General features: G+C 45.8%; 1 protein-coding gene across 5 annotated transcripts in view; it reads left to right on the forward strand.

Annotated features, from left to right (window-relative positions):
• Positions 1-21,037, forward strand: part of CNGB1 (cyclic nucleotide gated channel subunit beta 1) — a 90,381-nt gene that overhangs the window by 56,554 nt on the left and 12,790 nt on the right. For all 5 annotated transcript variants that reach the window (XM_077453807.1, XM_077453800.1, XM_077453795.1 and 2 more), the window contains 11 exons: positions 899-989; positions 2,536-2,578; positions 4,733-4,889; positions 6,370-6,435; positions 9,258-9,415; positions 11,361-11,552; positions 11,955-12,163; positions 12,582-12,632; positions 15,026-15,112; positions 15,197-15,261; positions 20,809-20,931. In XM_077453807.1, coding sequence (XP_077309933.1) covers positions 899-989; positions 2,536-2,578; positions 4,733-4,889; positions 6,370-6,435; positions 9,258-9,415; positions 11,361-11,552; positions 11,955-12,163; positions 12,582-12,632; positions 15,026-15,112; positions 15,197-15,261; positions 20,809-20,931 — 1,242 coding nt within the window. The remainder of the gene's footprint in view (positions 1-898; positions 990-2,535; positions 2,579-4,732; positions 4,890-6,369; positions 6,436-9,257; positions 9,416-11,360; positions 11,553-11,954; positions 12,164-12,581; positions 12,633-15,025; positions 15,113-15,196; positions 15,262-20,808; positions 20,932-21,037) is intronic.

A 21,037-nucleotide genomic window follows, 5' to 3' on the forward strand; every position in this document is an offset into this window, starting at 1 on the left:
AAGTTTGTACAAAGTCCTATCATGTGTATGAGGCTTAAGATGACCAGTTCTATTCGCTGGATGTCATAATCATATCGCTGGATACATTATGGTGGCTAGACAACTTGTTATAAGGCTAAAAGTTTGCCTCTTACCATAGCGATGAGTACGCACGCACACAGGAGAATTTGCGGACTTTGCAGGCTCCCTGTCACAGGGCGCTGGAAGTAATTGTATGGTGATGGCGTGGTCCTCCATTGATACCTTTATGGCTCACTGTGGAGTAGAACTATCCTCGGTTGTTATTTTTGTTTTAGCTAGAGCTGTGATTGAAATCTTAGTTGTTCTGCGCCCACTCTTGTTTGTGTGTAGTTATTTCCCATCATATGCTGCCATGGAATTAGTCAGCAAAACAGAAAATTGTTATCAAATACTTACTGTAATTTATTGGATCCCTTCCAGCTGTTGTTGAGTAGGCAAGTTATAGAACACGTGGACTTGATAAGACTCAAAATATATGAGAGAGGGCCCTATGAGATAGGATCAAGGGCCGAGTCTACCTATTCATATACTGTCATAGAGTTAATGAGTACAAGGAAAATTAAGAGTATTTTATAAAAATTTTTGGTTATATATGATTTTTATGCGTTAGGGCTAAATTACTAAAACTGGAGAGTGCAAAAATTTGGTGCAGCTTTGCATGGAAGCCATTCAGCTTCTAACATCAGCTTGTACAATTAAGCTTTGAAAACAAGCCTGGAAGCTGGTTTCTCTGCAGAACTGCACCAGAATTTGCACTCTCCAGATTTAGTAAATCAACTCCATTGAGCGTGCGTGTGTACGTATGTATGCGTGTACACGTATACATTGTATATCTGCCATCCCATAATATGTCACATTGTTATCCTCTCCTTCACAGTCAGGTAACCCTGGAATGTCCCCCTGAACACCTGGACACTGCGGTCCTCGTCCCTACTATTGCAAAAGACGTTGTCTCCAATTATATACAGGTATATATACACGAACCACTCTGAAATCTAGAGCAACCAATAATAATCCACCATTTATTGTCCTGGCTCTCCCATACTGATGAAAGCTTCAATCTGATTGGCTGTTCACATGGTAGCCTCTCTTGCGCTCGGAAGGGACATTGTCAAAATAAAATTTTAAATACAATAATACCTCGGATTATGAGAAACTAGGTTAACAAGCGTTTCGCAATACAAGCTATTACTTAAAAAAATCCTGACTCGGTTTTCGAGTGTTGACTCGCAAAACGAGCAGGATTCAAGCCTTTGAGGTGTGCAGTACCGCATCTGGCCAGAGGTGGGGACGCCGATGACACTCAGAGCAGTTCAGATGCACTCGGAAATACTTGGAAACCCTCGGAAATACTCAGTTCCCGAGTGTTTCAGAACATCTTCGAGGGTTTCCGAGTCCATCTGAGCGGTCTCCGAATATTTCCGAATCTCTCTGGGGCCCTCCCACCTCTGTACAAATGTGGTACTGCATACAATAGAAGTCAATGTGGAATGAATTATCTTTGTTTCCATTGACTTCAATTGGGAAACTCGCTTTGATATGCGAGTGCTTTGGATTTCAAGCATCTCCTGGAACGGATTATGCTCGTAATCCAAAGTTCCACTGTATACAGTTAAGGCCGTCATATACTGCTTGTATTCAGTATAATTCCTGCTGAAACCAGACTGCTGTTACTACCAACTGACTCCACAAAAGTCAATTATTCAAGTTTCCAAGGAGCTGGTTGGAACATTGTCATCTGAACAGTGACTACATCCAGTTAGGTGTATTGTCCAGTGAGAAACATCTTCCAATCAGATGCATCATTTAATCAGATCATCCAGTTGGATGAATCATCCAATCAGATCCAGTCTCTGTCCGGGTATTCAGCAGCCTTGGAGCTGAGGCTGTCAAAACACAATAGCTGGCGGCGGTGGGGGATTCCTCCATTCAGGTTTGATTTGGATGGGAAATCTATTGGGGATTTCACTTGTTCAGCTGAATCTCTGTGTGTATTGGTGATACTATTGACCACACTTAGCCCTTGTACACACGGTCGGACATTCCGACAACAAAATCCGTCGGATTTGGTCCGACGGATTTTGTCCGAAACGCGTTGCATTCACACAGTCGGACAAAGTTGTTGGAAAATCCGATCGTACGTAACCTGACAACGTTATTTCATTACGACGGGACTACGTTCAGGCTAGTAGCCAATAGCTTTGGTCTAGGAATTTGATCTGAGCATGCGTGGCACTTTGTCCGATCGAAATTCTTTACACGCAATCGGACAAAGTCCGATCGGATCATGTTGTCAGAAAGTTTTATAGCCCAGCTCTAAAACTTTGTCCGTCGGATATTCCGACAGAAACAGTCCGATGGAGCCCACACACAGTCGGATTATCAGACAACACGGTCCGATCTGACATTTTCCGTCGGAATGTCCGACCGTGTGTACAAGGGCTAAGACAATTTGTAGGATTTCTCTCTGGTTGCTGATCAAAGATTGCACAACCTGATCTTTTTGTTTTTCAGGCGCTGGGAGAGGCAGTTGGTATCTTTGCTGTGAAAGAGACAGGTAAGAAATGGCAAGATGTACATTTTGTGGGGGAGGGTCACATCCCGTATGTACGGTGTGGGGAAGGGACATGTTCTGTATGTATGGTGTGGGGGAAGGACATGTCATGTATGTACTGTGTGGAGGAGGGACATGTCCTGTTGCACAGCCAATGGTGATACCATATTATGGCTCATTCACATGGAATGCTGGCACAGTCCATTGGTGCCATGCACTGAGGCTCCATTTAAGGTGTGTAATTATAAAGTGCTCCTGCTGGCTCTTCTCTCTCAATTTCAGGTCCGGTCCTTGTCCTGCTCCATGCTCTGTAGATGCCGCTGCCATGTCCCGTCACAGTGCAGATGTAGAGCTTTCCAGGCTGGTGCCTAACGCATCTCCAGATGAGTGCTGCTCACAAGCTGCCTTTCCAGAAGCTGTAGATGGCCTACCCAATGTCCCCCACTACCAGGCTGCTTCCCTCCCACTGCGCTGCAGAGGTGGCATGCTGAACCTATCCTTCCAGGGTGATGGCGGCTCTCCCACTCACCGTGCATTAGGTAGAATGCCTGTGTACCCTCCACTGTGTTGTCACCCTTGCCTCCCGGTAGTCATTAGATAAATATACAGCTGTGCATGCTCAATGACCTCCCTTTCCTGTTAAAGCACTGCACAAATCGCACCACCATGTGTCACGTTCCCCACCCCCATGTGTCACGTTCCCCACCCCCATGTGTCACGTTCCCCACCCCCATGTGTCACGTTCCCCACCCCCATGTGTCACGTTTCCCACCCCCATGTGTCACGTTTCCCACCCCCATGTGTCACGTTTCCCACCCCCATGTGTCACGTTTCCCACCCCCATGTGTCACGTTTCCCACCCCCATGTGTCACGTTCCTCACCCCCATGTGTCACATTCCCCACCACCATGTGTCAGTCTGCTTCCTTCCTGCCCTAGCCTGAGGGATCAAGCATTGTTCCCATCCTGTAGGGCAGATCAACATATCACCATTCCAGTCCTCAGCTTCCATCTCCTGTCCTACTGCTTCATCTGCAGGAACATGAAAATGCCTTCTTTATTTTTTATTGATATCGCAGCATGCTACAGCTTTAAATCATATCGTCATATAGTCACATCTCATTAAATGAGATCAAGAGGTGAGCAATCCGCTCTGAATTTCCCTCTCTTTACCTTCTTTTCCGTTGCTTTACTTTCTATTCCTTCCTTTTCCTACCCTCATCTTGTTTTCCATTTCCCTTAATTTCTCTCCCCTCCCCAGAGTTGCCAACCGTCAGTAAATTTAGGGACAGTTTGTAAAAATCTGTGATTTTTATAAACTGTAAATATCAGACTGATAATTTGTCATGCTATGACTTCTTAAGTGTAGAACCAGGCAAATGACTTGTTATGGGTATTGTCATTGTTTCCATAATGTGTTTATATGGGTTTAAATATCGATTGTCTTAGTTTCTAATAGGTAAGTAATTTTTCAGGTTGCCACTTGCCAGCAAAAATGTTCTCCGCCAGTAAATTTTCCATGTTTCTTCACTTGTCAGTAAAAAATGCTGCAGGAGGTTGGCAACACTCCCCCTATTTTTATCTTTCCTTCCCTCCTCTTTATCTTCTCTTCCTTTTCCCTGATCTTTCCTTCCCTCATTTTTTCTTCCTTTTCCCTTATCTTTCCTTCTCTCCCTTCCCCTTCCCTTCTACAGTATTTAATGGGATTCCACAATGATGGCTGAATATATTTTCTCCTCTGTATTTCCTGAACCCGGAGAGCACAGTTCAGGGGTTCAGGGTAAAGAGTAGTCTGGCAAATTCTCCACATCCCCTCTTTTTTTCCGATTTTTAATGGAAGAATTTAGGGTGGACCTCCCCATCCAGACATGGTATTCCATACCCCCAAAGGTAACACTGAGCCTCTACTGCCCCCCCCCCCCCCAAATATATGCTATTTGAAGCATTACACATGATCTGTCCTGACTGACCTCCTTCTGAAAATGCTGGTTCCCATACTTGTTCTGGTCAGTGAGTCTGTGAGCACTGAGGCCAGAGGATCAGCATGGCAGCCAGGATATTGGTACTTGTAGCAGCAGAGGTGAGCGATGGCCTCCTCAGATTCTTTCTCACTCAGTGTGTGTCACCTGTCTGGCTGTATAATGTCTCTTTTCTCTAGCTGGAATGGCATTTACTCGCCCGGCAGTCAGCATTGAGGATGTGGATTCCGGTAGTATCACTGAAACACTAGGACATGAAGAAAGTATTAAGCCTCCAGCCTCCCCCTACAAACAGCGAACCCTCACCGTGCCGATGACCTCCACTGCCCCAAAGAGGTAACTGTGCCTGCCCATTATACCTGCCAGATAGATACTCATCAACACTTACCATTATCCCCTATCCAAACTGCATCATCCTAGGCAGAGCCGCCAATACCCCCCCTGACGACATCACCAGATAGATACCCACTGACTCCCACTATCATTTCCTACCCAAATTTTATCACCCGAGGCAGAACCACCAATACCCCCCTGATGACACCACACCCATCAGATAGATACCCACTGACTCCCACAATTGCCTCCTACCCAAATTTTATCATAAGAGGCAGAGCCACTGATACCCCCCTGATGACACCACACCCATCAGACAGATACCCACTGACTCCCACTATCACCTCCTACCCGGATTGCATCATTCCAGACAGAACTGCAAATACCTCTCTGATGATATCACACCCATCAGATACCCACCAACCCTGCCATAGTCTCCTACTTATCAGACAGATAACCACTGACCCCTGCCATCGTCTCCTACTTATCAGCTTATCAGATACATACCCACTGACCCCTGCCACCATCTCCTACTTATCAGATACATACCCACTAACCCCTGTCATCATCTCCTACTTATCAACTTATCAGAGACATACCCACAGACCCCTGCCATCATCTCCTATTTATTAACTTATCAGATACATACCCACTGACCCCCGTCATAATCTCCTACTCATCAACTTATTAGAGACACACCCACTGACCCCTGCCATCATCTCCTATTTAGTAACTTCTCAGATAAATACCCACTGACCCCTGCCATCAGCTCCTACTTATCAACTTATCAGATACATACCCACTGCCCCTGCCATCATTCATCTACTTATCAGCTTATCAGATACATACCTACTGACCACCATCATCATCTCCTACTTATTAGATACATACCCACTGACTCCCGTCCCCATCTCCTACTTGTCAACTTATCAGAGGCATACCCATTGACCCCTGCCATCATCTCCTATTTATTAACTTATTAGATACATACCCACTGACCCCTGCCATCATCTCCTACTTATTAGAGACATACCCACTGTCCCTGTCATCATCTCCTACATATCAGATACATACCCACTGACCCCTGCCATCATCTCCCACTTATCAGATACATACCCACTGACCCCTGCCATCGTCTACTTATCAGCTTATCAGATATATACCAACTGACCCCTACCATCATCTCTTACTTATCAGATACATACCCACTGACCCCCGTCATCATCTCCTACTTATCAGATACATCCCCACTGACAGCTGCCACCTCATGTATCTGAATGTATACAATGGTCAATATACTTTGTGTGTGTACAATGTTTTACTGTATACAATGTAGAAAGAATTTTACTCTGCATACAATGTTAATACAATGTTACTCTGCATACAATGGTAATACAATGGTACTTTGTATACAATGTTACTTTGTATATCACATAGCTCTCTATATGTTTTATGGCTAATTGTGACATTTTCCTGTCTCTAGTCGAAAGAGGACGCAGTCTGGGGAAAGCGCTGATGACATATTGGACGGCGGCCCAGAGGAGGAGGAGTAAGCTGCTTCTCTCCTAGCAGTAACACTGCAGCATGTTACAGCTTTCTTACACTATCCACATTAACCAATCATATTATATCTTACTGTAGTCACATTGTCAGGGATCATGGAATCCAAAGTTCCTCCTAATTGGAACATAAGTAGCTGCTGATGAACAACGCACCACATTCTTATATGTGAGGCCCACTAATGACAGGAAACCTTTCTCCTGACACGAGCTCTCCAGGAGTCCACCACATAGGTTATCACACTGCTCTCATTGGTGGGTACAGGTTAGATAATCCTGGCAATATTACCTCTGGAGCTTGTATGGAACAGGTTGGGTAAAGAAATGAAGAGTGTATATACTTTTGGAAAAAATAAAAAAAAATAAAAATCTGTAGGTAGCGCTCAATCAAAAGTGACATTTAGCCCTTATTCACACCTATCTGATGCGGGAAACATACAAGATTTGTTGTGTTTCTCCACATCACACTGCTTGGCAATCGCACGGCTTCCATGCGATGATCTGCCTCGGGTGTCAATGTTAGATTAAAGACACCCGGAAACAGATTGCAAAACGAAATGCGATTTCCAGAATCACATTGCATGGGAATCAGCAAAATCAAACAAAAGGTATGGGGAGCTGGGCACTTCCCTGACGGACGTGTACCAATGCAAACTTAAAAATACTGTATGGCGGGGAGAACGTCTTTTAATAACGCATAGGGCAACATTACACATATTCAATGCCTGTAAATAACATGCCTGTGGGGTGTCCTGTCCCTGCTTGTGAAGTGACCCATCCGTGTGATGCATACATCCTGCTACAGCAAAACTGACATTTACCACTGGCTCATACCTATGCAGGTTTGTGGCCCGCGTTTGCCATGCCTGCGTTTCCTGCAAAAAAAAAAAAACTTTTTTTAAAACGCTACCACATGTGATTTGCCCTCGGTTACCGCACCTACAAATGCTCTGCAAGTTGAGATGCATGAAGTTGTCATTAAAAATGAATGGTAGCCCCACGAGTCTCTATAGAGCATCGCAATTTGGCTGCGGGTAGTTGCAGGTACTTAAACTGCTGCTATTCCCGCATCTGCTTAAGTGCGGTCAAGTGTGAACCTAGTCTTAAGCAGGATTCACACTGTTCCAATGCAGAAGTCGCACAACTTCCAATCTGACTTTGTTCTGCATCTTCATGTCCGACTTCCATGTGACTTCAGTGGACTTTGAAATGATTGCAACTTGTTCTTTGACCAATCAAAACGATTCCTTTGCTTCTGGTATGGAGGAAACCTCATGCCAAATTTATTAAAAAAAAAAAAAAAAAAAAACACTGTTGGGTTCCTCCCAGGACCATACCAGATCCTTCGCTCTGGTATTAATTTTGAGAGGAAACCTCACGGCAAAAATACAAAACAAAACAAAAAACCGGCATGGGGTCCCCCCCAAAATTCATACCAGACCCTTATCCAAGCATGCAGCCCAGCAAGTCAGGAAAGGGGGGGCAGTGTCCGCCCCCCTCCCCCGAATCATACCAGGCCACATGCCCTCAACATGAGGGGGTGGGTACTTTAAGGCGGGGGGGGGGGCTCTGCGTCCCCCACCCCAAAGCATCTTGCCCCATTTTGATAGGGACAAAGGCCTGTTCCCGACAACCCTGGTCTGTGGTTGTGGGGGTCTGCGGGCAGGTGGCTTATCGGAATCTGAAAGTCTACTTTAACAAGGGGGGCCCCCAGATCCTGCCCCCTCCCCTATGTGAATGAGCATGGGGTATATTGTACCCCCTACCCATTCACCAAAAATAAATAAAAGTTTAGTACAGTATTACAAAAACAAGAGATGGTTTTTGACAAGTCCTTTGTAAAAAATAAAGAATGTCCCCCGTCGTAGCTCGCACATGTCTCCTTTCACCGTTTCCGCCACCAATGTTGTGTTCTCCCTCTGCTGATGTCTTCTCCCTCCGGTGATGTTTTACCTACCTGGTAAAAATAAAAAAAAGTCCTTCTCCTCTGAAGCTGGCTCCCGCCATTGTTGTCTGCCGGCTCTTATATAACTATGGGGTGTGGCCATCCAGTGAAGTCACCTGTAGAACCCGTCACAGGTCCATTCCAGACCAGGAATGGGTGGAAACATTTGAAGTTGGCATTGCTCCTTGTCCCCATGCTGATAAGAACAAGGACCTCTTCCCCACAGCCCTGGCCTGGAGGTTTGGAGTCCCCCCCCCCCCTCCATGTAAATGAGTACCCTTGGTCACTCATGCACATAAAAAAAAATGAAACAACTAAGTAGGAAATAAACACATCACACATTTTGACCAAGTCCTCGTCAATCATCATCCAGCGATGTAGATCCGCCATCAACCTTGAAAAATGAAAATGAGACCTGGCAATAAAAAAAAAACAACACAGTCCTCCCCGGATAGACTCTTGGCTGTAAATGGCACTTCCCCAGTCAGCAGCTGAGTGTAAACAAAGGGCGGGGGGGATCCCGTGATGTCTTTGACCAAATAGAGAAATATTACATGATTCCAATAATGGTCTCAGCTGTTGTTCTGCTATGTGTAGAGTCCAAACTTTGATACTTCATGGGCAGCAGCACCATAAAAGGACCCACTATTAGTAACTCCGCCATATTGTATCATCAATCCGGCAATTGTGGTGTCACATAGCTCATTCTCTGGGCAGCCATGTTGTACAGTATAAGAAGAGATTCCATACCTCCATGATCCCAACACACCTTCCCATCCCAGTCTTCTTGTTGTCCTACATTGTGTCACTCCTTATTGGTATTGGCTTTCCCGGGGCTCCTCTGCTTATGCTCTTTTGTCCCTGCAGGGTGATGGAGCGTTCCGCATCCGCCGTCAGTCAAAGTAGCACCATAATCACAGAGCGCCTCCAGGAGCTGGTCAGACTGTTTAAGGACCGAACAGAGCGAGTGAAGGAAAAGCTGATAGACCCCGAGCTTTCCTCCGATGAGGAGAGTCCTACTGCATGTGAGTAGACTGACTGCCAGAGACCATTCTAAAGGCCGAATAACCCATCCTGTACTGTAAAGAATCTCTCCTGCCCCTAATAACACGTCCTCCCCTCCCCCATCAATAACACCTCCTTCTCTTGTCCCCCTCATCACACACACAGCCCTCACTTACAAATTTTTAAACAGGGGACTTTAACCACTTCAATACCGGGCACTTAGACACCTTCCTGCCCAAGCCAATTTTCAGCTTTCAGCGCTGTAGCAATTTGAATGACAATTGCGTGGTCATACAACACTATACTCAAACACATTTTTTTTTTCATTTTGTTCCTACAAATAGAGATTTCTTTTGGTGGTATTTGATCACCTCTGCGATTTTTATTTTTTGCGCAACAATTAAAAAAAGACAGAAAATTTTTAAAAATTAAAGTTTTTCTTTATTTCTGTTACATTTTTTGTAAATAAGTAAGTTTTCTTCTTCAATGATGGGCACTGATAAGGTGGCACTGAGGGGCACCGATGAGGTGGCATCAATTAGGTGGTACTGATAGGCGGCACCGATGGGCACTGATAGGTGGCACTGGTATGCAGCACTGATGGGTACTTATGAGTGGCATTGATGGGTACTTATGGGTAGCACTGATAGGCGGCATGGGTGGGCACTGATAGGTGGGCACTGCTGGACACTGATGGGTAGCACTGATGACACTGATGGGTGGCATTGCTAGACATCACTGATTTTTATTTTGTACATGATGGTGCCAGTCAGTGCCCATTTGTGGGCACTGATTGGGCATAAGAGCTGGAGGCTTTTTACCGAGATTGGTGGAGCGGTGTGTCAGACTGACACACCGCTCCACTGATCGCTGCAATGCGTGCCCCCACAGACGTGCGGCAGCATGTTATCCTGAAGGATGTCATATGATGCCTAGTCAGAATAACAGAACCACTTCCCGGACGTCAATCTGCTATTGACCGGGCGGAAAGTGGTTAATCTGACCTTCGGCCATGCCTTCAGTTCTGCACAGTTGTACAGGCTCCTCTCTTGGACTGAAACTATTTACTCTGATTTCACTGCACACTGTGAGCTTCTCGCAATATGCATTAGAAACTACAGTAGGTCAGATAGAGTCTGCCTCATTTCCAGGCAGTAGGACATCCAGCATCATCTAGCTCCTTTCCTCCCCAGCCCGACTGTCCCTGGCCCACCCCTTTCATTCATTGTAGTTCAGTTCTTCCAATCATGAAGGCTCTGCATCACATACGGGTGTTATCTAGAGCAGTGATGGCGAACCTTGGCACCCCAGATGTTTTGGAACTACATTTCCCATGATGCTCAACTACACTGCAGAGTGCATGAGCATCATGGGAAATGTAGTTCCTAAAACATCTGGGGGGCCAAGGTTCGCCATCACTGATCTAGGGTATTCTGCATGCAAATACACACTGCCCTAGGAACACCTATACCTATAAGCAGATTAAACTTCAGATTTATTGTGTTCAGTACTGATCAACTACTTAGGCCGGCCGTACTACAGATTGCAGGGAAGAAATTTGCTTGATTCCCCCATCAACACAGACAGTGTTAATGCGGGAATCCCTCCTGCTGCTCCATTGTCTGCTCCCGGCCATCCTAGTGATAATTGCAAGAGAATCCAGCAGTCTGGTTGTACCCAAGTTGATCGATTGATCAACTTGGTACATTCAGCCTGCCCATTAACGTTTCGAACCTCAGCCGGTTCCTGCTGAACGTTCTGAGATTTGAACTGTGTATGCTGGCCTTAGTGATATCAATGATCCCATTGCATGGGTATTGCTGATCTCACTGTATAGGAAGCACAGCATGCTGAACATTGAAAAGTCTGCTCAGTGTAAAAGAATTGTGATATACAACGTTGATGTATACAATCATAATATAATACGATTATGTATAATGATTTGCTTTATGTCGATAATTTCAGCTCCATCTAAGAAAGCTGCACCACCACCACCTCCCCCACCCCCTCCCCCACATGAGGAGAAGAAACCAGAAGGCGCAGCCCCCGCTGTGGAAGAACACTATTGTGAGATGCTCTGCTGCAAACTTAAGACCCGACCATGGTGGACCCAACTTCACAAATACAGATTCCCGTCCAGTATTGATCCACTTACTAGTAAGTAAAGGGGAGGCATAAGTCATTGGCAGCCCCAATGAGTAGTAAGTAGAAGGAGGTACAAGGTACTGGGAGCCTTGCTTAGCAAATGAGGGAGGAGGGATGAGGCACCGCTAGCCCCAATGACTAGTAACTAGATGGAGACATGAGGCCCTGGAAACCCTGCTTACTGGTAATCAAGGGGGCAGGCACAAGGCATTGGGTGCATTGCTGATCAGTAAAAAGGGGGGGGGGGTACTGGAATCCTCATTGACTATCAAATGATACAGAGCAGGCTCCTCCCACTCTGTGTGACATTTCTTATCCCCATGTGGCCACCTACTTGTGTGGGTCAATTAGTGAACACCTCCCAGCTTGCGTGATTGGCTGTGCTCCACTCACCTGTTTGTACCACCCCTGCAGATCTCATGTATGTCCTGTGGCTCTTCTTCGTGGTGATGGCGTGGAATTGGAATTGTTGGCTCATCCCAGTACGTTGGGCCTTTCCCTACCAGACGCCGACCAACATCCACTACTGGCTCTTCATGGACTATCTTTGCGATCTCATCTACCTGCTGGACATTGTTGTTTTCCAGGCCCGCCTGCAGTTCGTGCGTGGCGGCGACATCATTGTAAGTTCTACGTCTGTAACATGGAGTAATTTACCTCACAATCCCATTGTACAATCCTCACATCGTACAGGCAACACTCAGTCACAGATATCATCCACCATAGACATTTTGATGTGTGATAACTTTACAATCCTTTATAACATCTAGTCTGGCTATTCCTGGCTCCCTGAGGGTGGGCTCTGTGTAAGGCAAAGACCCCAGTTGGTTGCCACTGTCTGAGATGGACTTCCGAGATTTGGTATATCAGGGCTCTTATAAGGTTTTCAGTCAGACGAGATTGTGATGACCCTCTGGTGGAGCATCCAGTGGGGAGAGGTGGAAGTCCTCGGGCCCCCTCCCCTGAAGGACACTCTTGGGCTCTTTGATTTATAAAAAAACTATCATTTATGACTTTTATCAAACGTTCTTCTAATTCCAGACCGATAAGAAGGAAATGCGGGAATATTACATCAAGACTGATCGATTCAAGGTAATTCCTTCCTGTGTTTTTGACTGCAACACTACATTTGTAATCTGTTATCTCTTGTAAGGACTGCCTAATGCAATATGTGGGGTGTATAACCAGGAGGTTACAGGACCACATTCCAGAACACATTTTTGATATTAAAAATAATAAATCTACTAATATGGCCCGTCATTTCAACAATCAGCATGAAGGTGATATTAGCTTGGTTTTGGTACAGGCTTGCTGTGCAGAAGGGAGGTTTTCCGTATCTTTCACTAATGCCGTGTACACGCGGTCGGAATTTCAGGCAGCAAAAGAGCGATGAGAGCTTTTCGTCTGAAAATGCGACCGTGTGTATGCTCCATCAGAATTTTGCTGGCCGAATTTTCCGCCAGCAAAAGATTGATAGCAGGTTCTCAATTTTTCAGACAGAAAAATTCCGATCTTGTGTATGCAATTCCGACACACAAAAACTCACGCATGCTCAGATTCAACCACGAGACGGAAGCTATTGGCTATTGAACTTCCTTTTTCTAGTCCCGTCATACGTGTTGTATAGCACTGCATTCTTGACGGTCGGAATCTAGCGTGACTGTGTGTATGCAAGACAGCTTGAGCAAAATCCCATCTGGAAAACCATCAGAGCTTTTTCTGACCAAAATTCCGAACGTGTGTATGCGCCATTATACGCCTTCATATGTTTTGGATTAAATTTTGAGTGGTGTGTTATTTTTTTAAATGACCGGTTGGCTTCCCATCTGTTTACAGCAGCCTTTCCCAATACACTTGTATATATCTGCAGTCTCTTATAAAAGTGAGTACACCCCTCACATTTTTGTAAATATTTTATTATATCTTTTCATGTGACAACACTGAAGAAATGACACATTGCTACAATGTAAAGTAGTGACTGTTCAGAGTGTATAAAAGTCTAAATTTGCTGTCCCCTGAAAATACCTCAACACACAGCCATTAATGTCTAAACTGCTGGCAACAAAAGTGAGCACACCCCTAAGTGAAAAGGTCCAAATTGGGCCGAAAGTGTCAATAAATTTGTGTGGCCGTCATTATTTTCCAGCACTGCCATAACCCTCTTGGGCATGGAGTTCACCAGAGCTTCACAGGTTGCCACTGGAGTCCTCTTCCACTCCTCCATGATGACATCACGGAGCTGGTGGATGTTAGAGACTTTACGCTCTTCCACCTTCTGTTTAAGAATGCCCCACAGATGCTCAATAGGGTTTAGGTCTGGAGACATGCTTGGCCAGTCCATCATCTTTACCCTCAGCTTCTTTAGCAAGGCAGCGGTCATCTTGGAGGTGTGTTTGGGGTCGTTATCATGTTGGAATACCGCCCTGCAGCCCAGTTTCCGGAGGCAGGAGCAGCACCCATACATCTATTTCCAAAGACAACCTCTGGATATGACCCTGAGCACGTGCACTCAACTTCTTTGGTCGACAGTGGCGAGGTCTGTTCTGAGTGGAACCTGCCCTGCCAAACCACTGTATGGTCTTGGCCACCATGCTGCAGCTCAGTTTCAGGGTCTTGGCAATCTTCTTATAACCTAGGCCATCTTTATGTAGAGCAACAATTCTTTTTTTTCAGATCCTCAAAGAGTTATTTGCCATGAGGTGCCATGGTCAACTTTCAGTGACCAGTATGAGAGAGTGAGAGCAATAACACCAAATTTAACACACCTGCTCCCCATTCACTCTTGAGACCTTGTAACACTAACGAGTCACATGATACCGGGGAGGGAAAATGACTAATTGGGCCCAATTTGGACATTTTCACTTAGAGATTTTGTTGCCAGTGGTTTAGACATCAATGGCTGTGTGTTGAGTTATTTTGAGGGGACAGCAAATGTACACTGTTATACAAGCTGTACACTCACTACTTTACATTGTACCAAAGTGTAATTTCTTCAGTGTCACATGAAAAGATAGAATAAAATATTTACAAAAATGTGTGAGATACTATTTTTATATACTTTGTCTGGAAAGTTGGTCAGTATGCACCACCCAGAATTCTGATACATATTAGGGCCCCCCTGTGTCCCTGTCATGACAGTTGGTACATTATAGATCCCCCAGGCCCCCCCCACCCAGAATTCTGATACAGGTTGGGGCACCTCCAAAACCATTCGGGACAGTATGGATGCAACAGTCCCCCCCCCCCAGATATCTAATACATGTTGGACCCCACTAAGTCCCTGTTGGGACAGTTGGTGTGGTATGGACAAACCAGATATCTGGTAAATGTTGGCAACCCCTAAGTCCCTCCCAGGACATTTGATGCACTATGGACCCCCAGATTTATGGTACATTTTGGGACCCTCTGAGGGCCCTATTAGGACAGTTAGTTCATTATGGATCCAGTAATAATGTGTGGTGACAATGATTTCTCGGTCCCGGCAGATGGACGTCATCTCTCTCCTCCCTCTGGATCTTCTCTACTTCAAGGTTGGAGTGAAGTCCATTCTCCGCTTTCCCCGTATACTTAAGGTGAGGACACAAGGGGCCCTTGTGCTGTCACCCGGTATATGATCTGTCACTAACACCATCTCCTCCCACCTTGTCTCCTTATAGTATATGGCCTTCTTTGAATTCAACAACAGACTGGAAGCTATCCTCAGCAAAGCCTATATCTACAGGTCAGTGCAGGGTTCTTCCCCACTTTACACTTCGTGCAGAACCAGATGAGTATTTCCTTCATGTTCCTCTTCCTTCTCCGACCTGAAGAACAATCTTCCAGCAAATATACCCGAGCCACATAAAAAAAAAAAAAAAGAAAGATGCACAGGCGTATACACAATATATACACCAGGGGTGCTCAACATTTTGGAGAGTGAGGACCACTTAAAGCGGTTGTAAAGGCAGAAGCTTTTTTTATCTTAATGCATTCTATGTGCAGCAGCCGCCCTCAGCCCTCCTAACACTTACTTGCGATGTCCACGAGTGTCTCAGCCTTCTGAGGTTCTCCTTTCTGATTGGCTAAGCCACAGCAGTGGCGCCAATGGCTCCCACTGCTGTCAAAGTCAGCTAGCCAATCAGGGGAGAGAGGGGGTGGGGCCGGGTTGGGGCTCTGTGTCTGAATGGACACAGGGAGCTGTGACTCGGCTTGGGTGCCCCCATAACAAGCTGCTTGTTGTGGGGGCACTGAATAGGAGGGAGGGGCCAGGATCACAGAACAGAGACCCAAGAAGAGGAAGATCCAGGCTGCTCTGTGCAAATCCAACTACACAGAGCAGGTAAGTATAACATGTTTATTATTTTTATAGGAAAAAACAAGCCTTTACAATCACTTTGGTGATTTGGTAACTGGTCACAGGCCACAATGAAGTATGGGGTTTTACTGACCCCCCCCCCCCCAAACGCGCCCTATAAGGCTGCTTTCACACAGACGTGCTGAGGTTTACCTGCACCTGTGGATTTCGCTTTGCCATAGACCTCTATTGCATTTTGCGAATGTGATGCATTTTCTGAAAGCGCACCAAAACTCCTGCATTCAGGAGGAACCTGCTGGACATACCGTGCTTCCCCAAAAATAAGCCTAAGGCCGCGTACACACGGGCGGACTGTTCGCCCAACTTTGTCCGCTGAACAGTGTTTGGGCGGACAGTCCGCTCGTGTGTGGGCTTTCAGCGGACAGTTTCAGCGGACAGTTTGACGAACAAGGTTTTTCGGAAATTCCGTAAAACTGTACGCTGAAACCTTGTTTGAGCGAACAGTCCGCCCGTGTGTAGGCTTGTTCGACAAACTAAGTTCCGCGCATGCTCAGAAAGGCTTAACACGCCGAAAGTTATAATGCAGTGTATAGGACGTCGTATTTTTCGTCCCGTCGTACGTGCCGTTCACGTCATCGCGCACGGTTTCAGCAAACTGTTCGTTCGTCGTGTGTGGCCATGTCCGTCCATGCTAATTTTGAGCGGACTGTTTGCCGAAACTGTTTGACGGACAAAGTTGGGCGAACAGTCCGCGCGTGTGTACGCAGCCTTATTGTGATTTTAAGGGAGGGCTGCAATATAAGACCTTCCCCCGAAAAAAAGCCCTAGTTTGGAAGAGTTGTGTTGTGTGGTCTCGATCTTTTGGGGATGAATACCTTAGTTGTGGCGCGGCTCAGCTGATCCCCCGCTGCTCTCCTCCTCTTCTGCCAGCTGTCAGAGGGGGATCTTGGTCCCCCCTCCCTCTGCAGTTTTCGGAGCATGGAAGACCGATTAGCCTGGTCATGAAAGCGCAGAAGAAGGCGCTGTAGGATGGTACGGTGCACACTTTACATTGTATAGGGCTGTAATGCAGTGCATTTTATCATTTTACAGGCACTTTTAACTCCGTTCCACTGGCCAATGGTGATTTCTGACAGGCAGGGAGGAAGATGGGGAGAGAAGGCAGCACACGACAAGCCCTACCCTGAAAAAAATGATATAAGACGTGGGCTTATTTTTGGGGGGAAACACGGTAATAAAAGTCTATGGCTCAGTGCAGCTAACCCGCAGGAAAGCCATAGGTGCACGGCCCTGCACCCGCAGATCAGTGTGAAAGCAGCCTAATAATTGGTTTCCCTTTTATAGGTGCTAATAAGCCCATTGCAAAAGCTAGTATACCCAGTGTATGTGTTGTTTAATACATTGACCTTCTTTTCCTCTTGCAGCTGCTGCTGGCATCACTCGCCAAGCTGCTAGAAAGAATTAAGCCTCATGTACACTGCTGCTGGTAAACTGATGTTTAGGAGCAGTTGGGAGTTTTTTCACCTGCCCCTGAACTCTCCTCTGTTATCTTATCAGTACTGTACACAGGGTCATTAATAGTCGTTTCTAGGCAGTTGAGTTTAGAGGCATTTTTTGAAACGCAAAAAAATGCATTCAGAAGCTGAGTTTACAGGCATCTCAAGCGCCAAATGCTTCTAAACGCGGTCATTCACATTTTGCCACGTTTCGTTTACAAGTGTTTTTCATTTTTGGCTATTTAAAAAAAAAAAATGCATCCAGAAGCTTTTTTTTTTAACCGCTTATAGACGCAAATGTGGCAAAACGCCACTAAACGGGGCAAAACTGACATTTTAAACGTGGCTTACTATCTGTCAAGTTAAATCGTTCAGGAGAGGTTGTAAAAACGTGTACATGAAGCCTTAGGCCGCGTACACACGCGGGGACTGTTCGCACAACTTTGTCCGCTGAACAGTGTTTCGGCGGACAGTCCGCTCGTGTGTGGGCTTTCAGCGGACAGTTTCAGCGAACAGTCTGCTGAACAAGGTTTTTCGGAATTTCCGAAAAACTGTCCGCTGAAACTTGGTTTCAGCGAACAGTCCCCTCGTGTGTAGGCTTGTTCGTCAAACTAAGTTCCGCGCATGCTCAGAAAGGATTTACACGCCGAAAGTTGTAATGCAGTGTATAGGACGTCGTATTTTTCGTCCCTTCGTACGTGCCGTTCACGTCATCGCGCACGGTTTCAGCAAACTGTTCGTTCGTCGTGTGTGGCCATGTCCGTCCATGCTAATTTTGAGCGGACTGTTCGCTGAAACTGTTTGACGGACAAAGTTGAGTGAACAGTCCCCGCGTGTGTACGCGGCCTTAGAGGCGGACTGCACTTGGTATCACTCCGTCTGAGACAGGAGCCGATGCTACAGAAGAAGCATCAGCTTATGCTGCTCCTGCTCCCTCTGCTGTCAGAGCCGGCTCATTGCACTCTGATGCTCTGAGATGGCAGGTTGGCAAGCCCAGATTCAATGTGTTGTCGACCCTGGGCATGCGCTTTCCTGGTTTGAGGTTGCGGGCCACATTAGAGGGCTCTGCAAACCACAGGTTGAGCACCCTTGATATACACAGTATACACATTATACAATGCATATAGTACATATTACATAGTATACGCAATATATATGCACAGTATGCAGATACTGTATGTATATATATATATATATATATATATATATATATATATATATACACACACAGTATCTAACAAAAGTGATTACACCCCTCCCCTTTTTGTATATATTTGATTATATCTTTTCATTTGACAACACTGAAGAAATTACACTTTGCTACAATATAAAGTAATGGGTGTACAGCTTGTATGAGGCCCCTTTCACACATGTGAACCAATCAGGTCTGCCTGTTTTTTCAGGCGGACCTGAATGGACGCTTCATGCATCTCTATGGAGCAACGGATGTCAGCGGTGACATGGTCTTATTTTCCATCCGTCTGGCAGATCTGATGAAAATGTACAGGCGGTCCGTTTTAGCCCGATTTCCCTATAGAGAAGAGTGGAGATCTGACAGTTCCGTCTCCCACAGTGAGTGGAGACGGGCCTGTCATCCGCCAGCTCAGCAGGGATGAACAGATTATGCTGCAAGCATAATCCATAAAATGGATCAGCATGTGTGAAAGGGGCCTAACAGTGTAAATTTGCCGTCCCCACAAAATAACTCAACACACAGTCATTCATTTCTAAACCGCTGGCAACAAAAGTGAGTACACCCCTAAGTGAAAATGTCCTCGATGCCATATGACTCGTTAGTGTTACAAGGCCTCGGGTGTGAATGGGTAGCAGGTGTGTTAAATTTGGTGTAATCGCTCTCACTCTCTCATACTGGTCACTGTTAAACATGGCACATCATGGCAAAGAACTCTACGAGGATCTGAAAAAAAAAATTGTTGCTCTACATAAAGATGGCCTAGGCTATACGAAGATTGCCAAGACCCTGAAAATGAGCTGCAGCCCGGTGGCCAAGACCATACAGTGGTTTAAGAGGACAGGTTCCACTCAGAACAGACTTCGCTATGGTCGACCAAAGGAGGTTGTCTTTGGGAAATAGGCGTATGAGTGCTGCTAGCTGCAGAGGCTGAAGGGGTGGGGGGGTCAGCCTGCCAGTGCTCAGACCATACGCCACACACAGCATCAAATTGGTCTATATAGCTGTCGTCCCAGAAGGAAGCCTCTTCTAAAGATGATGCACAAGAAAGCCCAAAAACGGTTTGCTGAAGACAAGCAGACTAAGGACATGGATTTCTGGAACCATGTCCTGCAGCCTGATGAGACCAAGATAAACTTATTTGGTTCAGATGGTGTCAAGCGTGTGTGTGGTAACCAGGTGAGGAGTACAAAGACATGTGTGTCTTGCCTACAGTCAAGCATGGTGGTGGGAGTGTCATGGTCTGGGGCTACATGAGTGCTACCAGCACTGGGAAGCTACAGTTCATTGAGAAAACCATGAATGCCAACATGTACTGTGACATACTGAAGCAGAGCATGATCCCCTCCCTTCGGAGACTGGGCCGCAGGGCAGTATTCCAACATGATAATGACCCCAAACACACCTCCAAGACCACTGTTTTGCTAAAGAAGCTGAGGGTAAAGGTGATGGGCTGGCCAAGCATGTCTCCAGACCTAAACCCTATTGAGCATCTGTGGGGCATCCTCAAACAGAAGGTGGAGGAGCGCAAGATCTCCAACATCCACCAGCTCCGTGATGCCGTCATGGAGGAGTGAAAGAGGACTGCAGTGGCAACCTGTGAAACTCTAGTGAACTCCATGCCCAAGAGAGTTAAGGCAGTGCTGGAAAATAATGGAGGCCACACAAAATATTGACACTTTGGGACCAATTTGGACATTTTCACTTGGGGTGTACTCACTTTTGTTGCCAGCGGTTTAGACATTAATGGTTGTGTGTTGAGTTATTTTGAGGGGACAGCAAACTTACATTGTGTTATACAAGCTGTACACTCACTACTTTACATTGTGGCAAAGTGTCCTTTCTTCAGTGTTGTCACATGAAAAGATATATTAAAATATTTACAAAAATGTGAGGGGTGTACTCACTTTTGTGAGATACTAATTTTATTTATATGTGTATATATATATATACATACATACACACACACACACACACACACTATATACAATACACAGAGTACACCCGGTGTACAAAGTATACACACTACATGGGATACACCCAGTATACACTGTATATACTATGTACACAGGATACACCCAGCATACATAATATATACACAATACATAGGGTACACCTAGTATATACAATACATGGGGTACACTCAGTATACATAGCATATACACTATACATGGAGTACACCCAGTATACACATTACCCAATGTACTGTTGCTGGGAGGTTGTGAATTCTCTGGTTATTCCTTCCGTTGTGGCCGCCAAGCTCAGTGATTGTCCTTCTTGTTGCAGAGTGATCCGTACAACAGCTTACCTCCTGTACTGCCTGCATATGAACGCCTGCTTCTATTACTGGGCCTCCGACTACGAGGGGCTCCGCTCCACCAAGTGGGTGTATGATGGCGAGGGGAACAGGTGAGAACAGAGGCCCGCCATAACTGTCACCTTATACTGGTCACAGATGTTACCAGACACACAAGTCTAACGGGTTATGAGTTCATGTCATTAAGAACATCTTCAC

Source organism: Lithobates pipiens, unplaced genomic scaffold (assembly GCF_037356315.1).
Source record: "Lithobates pipiens isolate NorthernLeopardFrog02 unplaced genomic scaffold, aLitPip1_a1.2 Scaffold_10, whole genome shotgun sequence".
Taxonomy (NCBI): domain Eukaryota; kingdom Metazoa; phylum Chordata; class Amphibia; order Anura; family Ranidae; genus Lithobates; species Lithobates pipiens.